Source organism: Myiozetetes cayanensis, unplaced genomic scaffold (assembly GCF_022539395.1).
Source record: "Myiozetetes cayanensis isolate MyiCay16 unplaced genomic scaffold, myiCay2020 scf6-25, whole genome shotgun sequence".
NCBI classification, from domain to species: domain Eukaryota; kingdom Metazoa; phylum Chordata; class Aves; order Passeriformes; family Tyrannidae; genus Myiozetetes; species Myiozetetes cayanensis.
The window spans coordinates 36690384-36703034 of NW_026087853.1; the positions used below are offsets into that span (position 1 = coordinate 36690384).

The 12651-nt window shown below is 42.8% G+C and overlaps 1 protein-coding gene across 2 annotated transcripts in view; it reads right to left on the bottom strand.

Annotated features, from left to right (window-relative positions):
• ITPKA (inositol-trisphosphate 3-kinase A) overlaps nt 1-12651 on the bottom strand; it is a 41727-nt gene that overhangs the window by 4833 nt on the left and 24243 nt on the right. For both annotated transcript variants that reach the window (XM_050335531.1, XM_050335530.1), the window contains 5 exons: nt 11716-11812; nt 9355-9568; nt 7513-7717; nt 1212-1313; nt 68-139 (listed from right to left, as the gene is read on the bottom strand). In XM_050335531.1, coding sequence (XP_050191488.1) covers nt 68-139; nt 1212-1313; nt 7513-7717; nt 9355-9568; nt 11716-11812 — 690 coding nt within the window. The remainder of the gene's footprint in view (nt 1-67; nt 140-1211; nt 1314-7512; nt 7718-9354; nt 9569-11715; nt 11813-12651) is intronic.

A 12651-nucleotide genomic window follows, 5' to 3' on the forward strand; every position in this document is an offset into this window, starting at 1 on the left:
CTATTCTTAAGTACAACTGAGTGACCAAATGAAGAAGCAATGCACCTCCACAACACTCACTGCTCACCTCATGTCGCTTGAAGAAGTCTGAGGATTCAAGAATGACATTAATTTCCTGCAGACGCTTGAGGTATTTTTTCTAGAGGAAGAAGAGAAAAAAAAAAACAAACAGCCCATAAACATTTAACTGAAGACTGAAAAAAGATACTCTATTTGCAAGAGTCAATATAATGAAGAGACCACATTAATTTTAGGCTAGAGGTCCTTCAAAACAACAGGTTCATAATTTGAAAGTCAATCTGAAAATACACTTCAGCAAGCTTTCATAGCGAATGAACAGACTGCAGTTCCTCTGCTGCATGTGTTACACTAAGCATACTTATCTGCCTTGATTTGGATGCAGTGAGGCTTTCTGCATCTGTTTTTTCCTTCTTAATAAAGAGAAAAATGTTTCAAGCAATTAAAAATCTTTCAGTTCTCTACAGTGAAAAGAGAATGAAATTGTGTCAGAGAGACAAGGAGCTTCAAACCATGGTGGGGGCAGTGGCGAGGATAAAAAGAATCAATGCCTAATGTATAAAGCTCTAGTGCACATTTTTAATGGTGCCCTCTGTTACCGTGCTCCTCCTGGAGGGTTAATCTGCTTCCATAATGGCTTCCACGTTGCAGCAAAACACTATGGTATCCTTTGAAGTTTCAAAGACAAGAGATGTGTTATGCCATCTACCACGTGCCTGCTGTGCTACCCATGAATTGCAGTACAGGAATTGCTCTTTGAGATGAATTTCATACGTGTGAGCACAGCCAGTCACGAATCTCACTTCCTGCCTCTATGCTCTTGTTTTTTCCTCCCCAGACTAAATTCCTAAATCACAGGTTTTCCTGTCAACACAATCCTTGCTTAGATATCATCATTCCTCTGATGCAATTAACACATGTGGTCGAAGCTCACGGGAAGTCAGTCTGAATGACAGTTTGCTACCACAAGGCATTTAGGGTGAACTCATGACACAAGCTGACAGAACTGGTCTCAGTCAACTACTTCTCGCAGCCCACCAAGTTCCCATGTCCACCATGTCCTGAGAGAAACTGAAGTCAAAACCATTTACTTCCTTGGTAGTCTAAGTCCTGTTTCACGTACCAAAAAAAGCTTGGCCCTGAAGCAAGTTCACTGGGCCCACGATCAGCTAACCTGAAGAGTTCAAACTCACCAGAATAGTTGTGTTGCCCTCAATGAATTCCACAAAAACCTGTAGAACTTGCTCCTGTGTCTTCGTAGTTTTGAAGTTTGTGTTACATGTTCCATCTGCCTTCTGCACAAACCCACACAAAGACAGAGATGATTTATACCACATGCATATCATTCCCTTCATCAGTCAATCCTCTTGAACCATCAACAGTTCAGCTCTTGCTAACCAGATGAAAGTGAGTAGCTGAACAGGAAGAGAACAGATAAACCAAGAAAGAAGTAGAGGAGAAGAGACACAAAAGCTGATTGGATAACTTTAAATGTCAGTGGTACTTCATTTCCTGTTGAGTACAAGAAAAAAAAAAGCAAACCTCATGATATTACAAGCTTGCAGGAGGTTTTTATCACATGTCAGTGGTAGCAGTTGCAAAGTTCAGTGGGGCAAACCACAGTGAACTCTTTGGTTGTCCTCTTGTCTTGCTAGATGTACTGAAACCCTGGCTGAGGGTGTAAGGGAACATTTCCACATCCAATTTTATTAGACCTTTTTTTTTTTTTTCTATTTGGTGAGGGTTTTTTGTTGTTGTTTGTGGGGTTTTGTTTTTGTTGGTTTTTCTGTTTTTCAATGGGGAAACCAAAGAATCACGGTTAGGACTCAGTTCCCAATACACCTTTGAACATTAATGTGACCTAGAAGTCACAGAATGGAACAGAAGTTGTAGACAGGAACAACCTGGGATTTGCAATGCTACCAGTGACAAAGGTAAGTGAATTTTGGCAGAGGAATGTTTAGGCATGCTTGTTCCATGTGGGTCTTGGAGAAATTCAGAGTATTTTAGTGCTAGCAGTAAGGTTCAGTACAGAAGTATCCTGCTACTGAAAAAAAGTCTTTTTATGTGCTGGTAGTGACCAGCTTGTGCTTCTGGAACTAAAAGTAAAGAAGAACAGTGCATTAACCAGAAGTATCTGTCAACATAGACTATATGAATATGCATGTCTCCAGCAGTATCCCTGCTGCTTCAAGAGACACAAACAGGAGATTCTAGGACAATCGTGTAAAATACAGCAATTACTACAGTTGGTAATAAAAACCCACTAAAACCCTGAAGGATTATCAATCTGTTTTCCTTTCCACTGTATCAGAAAATCCCTCATTTTCATTATAAGACTAAATCAGCAGGTCTTTAAAATGTGTTCTCTCCTACATATTAAGTCACTGTAACAAAACTGGATAAATTCAGCTCCAGTCTCAGCAGGTGAAACAATATTTATTCCACAGCTGAACTTGGCTTCTAACATATACATGAAAAAATTTCAATAATGCTAAAATTCCAGATCTCTCATGCAAGAGAATGAACTGACTGAATGGCAGAGCCATGCAGAACTGCCTCCCACCTACCAGACTTTCTAGCAGCAGAATAAACAGAATTTTCTTCCAAGGCTGTGGGCCAGATACAAGTGTGGCATGTCAGCCTGACGAGATGTGCAAGTTATGCAAGAGCAGTTCAGCAGGTAGGCAGTGAAAGTTAGGAGCCATCTGATCTGATGTATGAGAATATTCAACAGCACACAGAAATTTGGAACTTCATCCGATGCCTCGTACCTCTTCACTGGAGTAAGGTTGTTTTAAAAATAATTTCTCCCTGTGCCACAAATTCCAGTCTGGAATAGCTGCTCTGTGTTCCCTTTTCATCCTTTTTTTCTCTGAACAGACTAGTTGCTTGCTTCCTTGTGGCTGAGAAACACTGCTATGATTTTGCTCCTTTCCAGTGGTTGGCAGGAAATATAACTGCTGCCTGCCTTTACTTGCTGTAAAACAACATCCAGATTTTGAGTGGTACCATCCCCAGGATTCTAAACCAGGGCTCTGCAACCCTCCGGATGTACCTGATCCCCAGGAGGCACCTGCCTGGCCCACTTCTGGAAGTCATACCTTTGTCAAGGACTCCACATACATTCGTGCACAGCAGAGCAGTCCATCACACAGTGCAGCCCATGGGTCACTTGCAACACTTGTCATTACATGTGCCAGTGACGTGGCTAGCAGGGCAAGTTTCACAGCTCCATGAAGTAGCGTTACCTATCTTAACCCGTGTGGTCTCACTCAAAGTCCTCTACAGACTTCCCTTAAAAGACTCTGGGTTACCTTAATAGATACACAAAGATTTATGAATCATATCTGATATCCTCATGGGATTATGGCTATCCCTCATCTATGGCTAAAGGAATGGTACCAAAGGAAGAAGTAACTTTTCAAAGTGTACTGATACTCAGTGATAGAATGGGAAGCCAGAAATTCCAGTTCTTGGCCCCATGAATCTCTGCTCTGCAAAACTATTAGCTTCATATTGTAGAGAAAATGTTGTGATGCCTAGCCTTCAGACAGGCCCTGCCAGAGAGGAAACATGCATTTAGAATCTGGTAGACACAAGATAGCAAGTGTCAGGTTCCAGCTGTGGGGAAACCAAATGGTTTGAATTACTTAGGAAAAGTGACAAATCCCATAAATGAACCTGACATGATTTCAGAGATACGGAAGCAAGACAAGGAAAAGAGGCTGATCAACCCAAAGAGAAAAGGTACTCCACTGATGAAAGAGTGCATATAGTGAATAGAATCTCATTTATCAGCAGCCACGTCACAGAAGGGCTTATATGATTTCACTTTCTTTGATTCTTCTTCTTACTCAAGCAGCCACAGAACAGGAATATTTCTGAATGACCAAACTCAACGTATCTTCTCAGCTAACTCCAGGAGGTACCAATGTGATCAGGGAGAACATCCCCTTTTTCCCAACAACCACTAGCTGGCACCACTTACTCTTATAGGCTCTCCTCCCAAAATGGGGATCCCTGCAGAATGGCTTTGCTTTTCTGCAAATATACAGAATTGGATATACAGTTCAGCTGCAATGAAACAGTGTAAGGAGTACTGACTAACTGTATTGCTTGAGCAACTCACTTTCTGCCACCATTTCTCCATGTAAATAAAATTAGAGAATGACACCTATATATAACGGCCAGTCTTCGCGAGCGAAGATCCGGGGAAGGTCTTTACACCTTCCAGCCTGCGCATTGGATTTTTTTTAGGTGAGACACAGTGTGCGCGGAACTGAGCCCACCCTTTAATCCTAAGGTTCATCTGCCGGGGCCAAGCGAGCTTGGACGGTGGCAGCGAGGTCCTTAGGACGTAGGTGGGTTGCCTTTAAGGGCTAACGAGCTCCATCTGCCCGGGAGTGGCCCTGACCGGGAATCGAACCCGAGTCTCGGTGGTGATTATTAGAATGACACCTACATTCCTCATAACAGCACAGGGAGAAAGAGGGAAAGGTAATGTAATGAAGTACTCCAAAGCATTTCCTGTGCTTAAACAAGGATTAAGTATTCATGTTTTGCACAGTTAGAGCATTGTCTCCACAGAGGGAAATATTACTCAAGTCTTGTGCCATACTGCTCCTACCCATCTCTGACAACCAACAAAACCACAAAGAACAAGCCATGAGACATTTTGAATCTCCCGTGCTCCCTGAGCTCAGTCACTCTCCAGGATTCAGCATAATTTGTACATGTACACTGACCAACTATCTTTCCAAGACATACCTTAAAGGTCTCAAGATCATCTGGGTTTCTAATTCCATTACACAGAGTATACAAAAACCTAAGTGGTATAGGAATAAAACAGGCATCTTGATAATACCGTTAGTTGGCTAAAGGGCAAGACAAGATCCTGTGTCTTGGCTGGACTGAAGCCAGACCATCTACCACTCAGACAGTTCCTGTATGATGATGCCTGTGTCTAACAGCCAGGAGTGGGTGGCACAGAGTACAGAGGGCCAACACACCATGAGCTGGAAGCCCCAGTTCCTCTATCACAGCAGGAGAACCTGTGAATAAGGAAGGGAGAAGACAACAGAGGGAAGCAGAGAAGAAGGGGGTATTTTAAAAGCCTCTGTCCATCAGCATCACCCTCTTTTATACCTTTCTTATTTCTATGTGCTTGAATTGTGAAATGGAAGCAAAACTAATCTAGGTTACAATTTACAATGTCCTAATTGACCTAAATTAAATGTGTATACTCTGGGAACATCCTGACATCACACAGGGTAACCCACACTAGCTTCTTTACTGCTGTCCTGCCGTGCGTTTCAGGTAACAAGCAGTCACCCAGGGTGCAAGTGGGTTTGGACAGCCCTCCTCGTGCTCTCTGCTGCTACAAGTACACCTCTATCTAAACCCAAGCAAACTAGTTTAAGGCTGGCTGTGACAGGCCTATGCAAGCAGAAAACACATTTCTGGATTCCAGCAAGTGCTAACATTCAAGTAACTGAGTCAGGGTGATATTCTGAGAGAAGGCTTCTGGGTAGGTGTCTGACACTGCCATGGAGCACAACACATGGAGGACAGGGAGGTGATTCGAAACAGCCAGCACAGCTTCATCAAGGGTAAGTCCTGCCTGACCAACCTATTGGCCTTCTATGATGGAGTGACTACATCAGTGGACAAGGGAAGGGTTGCAGATGTCTTTTATCTGGACTTCTGTAAAGCCTTTGACATAGTCCCCCACAACATCTTTCTCTCAAAACTGGAGAGATGGATTTGAGGAGTGGACTGTTAGATGGAAAAGAAAGTGGGTTGGATGGTTGCATCCAGAGGGTAGTGGTCAATGGCTCAAAGTCCCAGTGGACATCAGTGACAACTGATGGTCCTCGGGGGTCCGTATTGTGACCAGTGTCATTTAATATCTTCATTGAGAACACAGACAAAGGGATCGAGTGCACCCTCAGCAAATTTGCAGATGACACTAAGCTGAGTGGTGTGGTTGACACACCTGAAGGACAGGATGCCACCCAGAGGGACCTAGACAAGCTCCAGAAGTGGGCTCATTGGTATCTCATGCGGTTTAAGTGCAAGGTGCTGCACCTGGGTCAGGGCAACCCCTGGTATCAATCCAGGCTGGGGGATGAACAGATGAAGAGCAGTCCTACTGAGAAGGACCTGGGGGTGCTGGTAGGTGAGAGGCTGGATGTGAGCTGGCAACAAATGCGCACTTGTAGCCCAGAAAGCCAATTGTATCCTGGGCTGCATCAAAAGCAGCATGGCCAGCAGATGGAGGGAGGGGATTCTGCCTCTATGCTCTGGTGAGACCCCATCCAGAATACTGCGCCCAGTTCTGGGGTCCCCACCACAGGAAGGACAGAGAACTGTTGGAGCAAGTAAAGAGGAGGGCCACGAAGATAATTAAAGGGATGGAACACCCTCTCCTATGAGGAAAGGCTGAGAGAATTGGGTTTATCCAGCTGTAAAAGAGAAGGCTTTGGGGTGAGCTAATTGTGGTCTTCCAGTACCTAAAGGGAACCTATAAGAAAGATGGAGAGGGACTTATTGCAAGAGCATATAGTGATAGGACAAAGGGGAACGGCTTCAAACTGAGAGTAGGTTTAGATTAGTTATTAGGAAAAAATTCTTCACTGTGAGGTTGGTGAGGCACAGAACAGGCTGCCCAGAGAACTCGTGGATACCCCATCCCTAGAACTGTTTAAGGTCAGGTTGGATGGAGATCTGAGCAACTTTTTCCTGTTCCACAGCATGGGGGTTACATGATCTTAAAGGTCCCTTCCAACCTAGGCCATTCTATGATTCTATGATTCTATTTAGTATGAAGAATTAATTGGTAGGAAACAAAATTGCCAAGCTTCTCTTGTGGCTGTAAGGTAGTATGCTAGGAAAGGTACAGGGGCACAGACTTATCTATCAAGAACAAACAGATAGACTTTGTTGATAGAAAAAATTTATTTTGGATTATTTTGGCTTTATTCCAGCTCCATCTATATTGGATATCGTCATGTACTTAAAAGGAAAAGCAATTTTCTCGATCCCAAGAGTATCTAAGCAAATGCTTTTAACGTGCCTTGCAAATAAACGTAACTGCAACAAAACCACTTTACTGTGATTCACTTGAAATAAATATGTATAATTCTTGGATAAAAAAAGTAATTGCTTGGGGAGAGGCGGTTAATTCCTCTGTTCTGAATTCCTCCTTATAACAGTGTCATTTTCATTCTATCTATACTGTGTACCTCCTTAAGGCCTTCCTGCAAGGTCTCTGTGGTGGATTCAAGTACGCCTGATGTGTACTTGAAGCTTAAATTCATTGAACTGCTCTGTTACAATTACAATGAATGCTTTAAAACTGCACTACAGTGAACTCTATGGTTTCAGTTAGTACATTTTCACATAATCCTTTGGACTAGCACTAGCTTTTTGATTAATCAGCACATCAAGCAAAGTTTGGTCTCCAGGAACAAGTAGAAATGAAACTATTACCTTAATTCCTTCAATCCTGAAACCCAGGTTGGCACTAGAGCTGATGGTTTCCCTCCACTGCATATAGCGGGGTTTGGTGACTGCATGCTGGGCATTCTCTTCAGCCGTGGGAGCAAGAGGATCCACTTCAATCATTTTTTTGTACATGTCCTTACGCAGCTTTGGTTTCTCTCGTGCCTTAGTCAACTCTTCCTCCAGGTACGTTCTACAAAAACATCCCATCCCAACAAAACTGTAAGGACTTCCCAAACATTTCTTTTTACAATTTACAAACTGGTCTCAAAAAATATCGACCAGAAAAGTCTGTGTTATCACTGCTCCAGTTTTGCATATGGGGAAACTAAAGAACACAGAGTAATGACTGTGCAGATGTATTTAGTGAAACAGCCGCAGGAATCAGAAACTGTCATTCACTTCTTGTTCTAACTACACCTTTACTTACTGTTACAAGTTATTGTTATGTTCTGGTTACAGAATAGGAGAAAGATGAATTCCTACTGTGACATGAAACAGAACTGTATTTTTAGAGGACAGCTAGGAGAGATCACTTAAAATCAAAAACAAATAGGGCTTCTGAAGACTTACTGCATTCTCTCTCTTCAAAAAAGCTTTAATATCAGTCATGAGTATTCTTTTAGGCCTCAGAAAGTTTAAGTTTTACTTAATGCATCACAGTGAAAGAATCACTCTTCATATAGTAAAAAACTAAAGAGTAAAGCAGATTATCTGAGTAGTTCCAAATCAGAAGAGGTAACTAAGAACAGGAAGGTGAAGGATCACAAACCTTCCATATTTTGCTCTTATCACTCAATCCGTTAATCTGGTAACCATTAGAAATGCACTGCCCATGTTCTCTACATTTCACTGGATTCCTGAAGCTTAAACTTTGTCAGGTGCCTGGAGTTTACTTGCTTCATCACAGTGTAACAAATCAGGATGGCGTTTAGGAGACGCTGTCACTCACTGCCAGAACATCACCTACTCTGAAGGTGTTGATATGTGCTGCTGCAAATCCTTCTCCTCTTCCTTCTGAACATACCAGTGCTACATATTTCTACTCTGATTTAGCTGACAATTCGTTTAAAATTTTGCATCTATTTGAAAAGGAATACCTGCACTCCTGTAAGTAGAGGAACTCATTTATGACAACAACTCTTGAGCATCTGAGCTGACACCCAAAGGATTACTATGACAGTTCATACCTCTCCACTGTTACTACAGACTCCCAACAGATCCCTATCTATTTGTTATGCTTAGATAATATTATTAAGGTTTTCCTCTTAATCACAGGCAAGGTAACAGCAACACCTTCAGATGTCAGAGTAGGGAAAAACACAGGTCAATCATGAGCAGATGGACAGCTCTTTACAGAAAAGATCAATATAAACAAAGACTCATTCAAGAGCTGGAAATGGACTCTCATGCTGCTATTCAGTCATTTGCATTTGGAGATGGGAATTTTACTCTTTGTGCAGCTTTCTGAAACACTGCATACAGAAAAATTCAGTGAACTGTCAGTGAATAAATCTTGTAGTTTTTTTCCCTTGTATTATCAGGCCACTGCAGAGAAACTTTGTCTTAAATCACCCCTGAAAATTTCTTGATGTGGACAGTTTGTGAGTCTATAGATCAGTTAGTTTCCAGAATCCATGTACAATCAGATAATAATGGGACATACTGCCCTCAAGCTGTCCAAGGCAATTGCCACAACAATAGGTTGTCTGTACTGAATCCTAAGGATCCAAAAATGTTACCACACTCCTCCACACAGAGTATGACAACATCTCTCCCTCCTTCAAATGCACACGGGTTAGAAAGCACTTTCTTTTTTATTTACCCCACCTGATCCCCATCTTGCAGTCCATCACACTCGGCCCTTCAAAATCAGTAAGCAAGTCATCCAGCTGAATGTAGCTCTCGCCATCTCTCTCCACCACACCATGGAAGCAAGGGACACAGGAGCGTAGTGGGTCTTTCATCAATCGTTCAAAACACTCTTTTTCATTCTCTGAGAAGCGTTTCAGAATCTTCCCACTATCAGCTGCCTTAAAACTCCCTAAAAAAAGAAATCAAACAAGTGCTGACAAGATTGACATGCAAAAAAAAAAACCTTCCCCCACCACTCCAGCTTCATCTACCTCAGCCTCATGGCACCAGTTAAAGATTTCCCCCGAATACAAGAGATAACATGCTTTTCATAAAATATAAAATACACAGGACAAACAGCCATTGGCAGTAAAAGTACATTTGGCTACATTCCCATGTTAGAATTTATAGCTTTAAGGAGTGTAGCTGCTCCAGGCCATTGGGCTGGTGTTTGCTTTTTTTCCAAGCTAAAGGTCTTTGCTAGGTTATTAAACAGTACTATACTTACTCAAATGCACAGGAAGAAGCCACAAGCCAGAATTCATTAATCCTCTGATAGGCTATTTTAAAGCTGCATAACCCTGCCAGCACTGGCTTTGTCCTTAATCCTCGCACAGGGTATCTATACCTGCTGAGTGTGCACGTACAGAGGCAGTGCAGTCAATCAGTGATCCTTAAACAGCCAGGAACAGGCCAGAAGCCAAGCACTGCCCTTTCTACACACACAGTGACTGCGCAAGCGTTTACCTGCAGGTACTGCCTCTTCTCTGGAAGCCTGCTAATACCCTGCAGGTACAGTCTGTAGTGAAATTGTCTTTTTTACAGTCCTGTGTCTGAATGGTATCCAGTACAAATGAGTCTGCATAGGCCACGATTAGCAGTAAGTAGACTCCAGATGTGTGGAGATTCCTGACCAAACACCCTCCTGTCTTGTAGCCTGCCAATAACACCTGAGGAAAGTACACATTTCATTCAGAGGTACCCTTTAATCTACGTGAAACAAACTGGGCACCACAGTAGGAGCCTTGCTAATCCTGGGGAAAACACTCAACTTTTATCACAGCAGGATCCTTCAGCCACTGCAAACTAGTTCTTCTCTAACAAATTCTAGAACTGGCAGTGCTTCGGCACAAGGGTAAGAGTGGTGATGGCCCAGGTTTTAGTCAGAAAAAACCTGTCATATCAGAGAAGAACAGCTGCAAAAAGGATGGACTAAACACAACCACAGAAAACTATTAAAAGGAAACCAGAACCATATCTCTCCTAATCAGCTTCTAGTAAACTCTTAACCATCCTCTTCCACCCTACTACACAAGCCTCCACAAGGTTATGATTACATGACTAGTACACCACTCCATGCAGATCAAGCCAACTCCATACACTGTCATAAAATCTGCACTAAGACTGGGTCATCTTGGCACTCTGTGTGATTCAAGTCAGCCTCACCAACAACACTGTGCAAAATGCCGCTAGGCAATTTCTAGAGCTAAATAAATTCCTCAGCACAGCTTTGAAGAGCACCATATTAGTGCATTACCATATAAAGAGGTGGTTCAGGTACTGCATTACAGCATGATGCAGCGTAGGTGTCTGCCCACATGTGTACTAATAACCCCCACTAGCACTGTATAGGAATTAAATGAAGCATGAGAGATGCAAACATGATGACTTCCCTTTGTTGGTTTTTTGCCTTACCAACGAAACAAAGCCTATATCAGGAGCACACTCACCAACTTCTACAGACATGAAACTAAAACCTGCCAACTGAGCTGCTCCTTGCACTCATACAGTGAACAGTGATGGGCTCACAATGCAAACACCTGGTCAGCAAGTCAATTTTTACCACATTTGTTTTTCACCCAAAGACCTACACTAAGATGAGGAGTTTGTGGTTGGTGTTAGAAACACTGTCCTTGCCAGGGCTGAAGCACATACAGACATGAACAGTAATCCTTCCCACTAGATAACTAACTATTGGCTACTCAGTCAAGAAAAATGATCTCATACCACAATGAACGACAACAGATGGATTAGGGCTTTAACTGCCCAGTCCCTCTTGTTTCCCTCTAACCTGTATTTTACACATATCACCTTGTAAGGAGGAATCGGGAGCCTGGCCCTTTCCCAGAGTCTCACCATTGCTTCCTTGCTCATCTCATTATTAAGGTGTATCACTCCCTCTTCCCTATCCTCAACACAACTGAAAGATGTTCTAGTTTACAGATTTATGTGATATTGGCTGCTTCCTTTTTACCTGAAGGAAACAGAGAAACATTGTTTTCCTCGCTGCTGCCATCCTCAGTCCAGAGACAAACACATCGAAGATATGCATCTCACCTGTATGCCCAGCCAGCTGCACCCATGAGTAGCGTTTCTTGAAGGGGCTGATGACTGGTAAGTTAACCATGGTTTTAATCGTATGCCATGCCTTTTTCTGAAAATCAAAGAAAAGAAACATTATGTTGGGCAGAAGCTGAAATCCTGACATGCCACAAATGTATCACATTGCTTCATGCACATTGAATTGTTCCTCACTAATTTGTAAGTGCTCAGAGGTGGAACCGCAAAGCAAACACTATGAGCACTGTTGGAAAAATATGCACACAAACCCAAGAATGGACAAATAAAGATAACGCCCTGCCATGCACAAGAAAGCTACTTGTAAGAAATAAAAAAAAAAGTCATACTGCACGTCACAGGCCTGTTCTTAGCCACACCTCACTCTCTCCATGTCTGAGTCACACAGTATGCGGACAGCAGATGTTGAACAAACACACACACACACACGCACATATACGCACATTTAAGTTTCCATGAGACATGCACATAAGCTGCTTGCCGCTGTCAGCAACACTTCCTTTCCCAGAGAACTTCAGCATCACCTCACAATAAACGGCTTTCTCCAAGTCAGCAGGTAAGTCTTACTGTGACAGACACATAGAAAACCTATCTCTAGTTGGACGCGGAACTCACCCAGGTCCCTCAGCACACACTGACCCTGTGCTGCAGAATCTCCTCTAGGTCACAAATTTTCCTGCTCCCTCCCCTCTTTCCCAATCTTGTTACTTTTTAACAAAGCTGGGCATTGCTCTGGCAACCTTTGGTGTACATGGTGCAGCTGTTTGGGTACTGCTGCAGGCAGAGAGGGAAACAGAACAGCTGCTCACAAAGAGCAGCTGAGTGCTCTGTGACAAAAGCAGAAAGGAAAAAAAAAAAAGTAGAAAGTGAAAAAGTCTCATGCTGTGGAACTCAAATGCAGGTGGGAGAGAACCA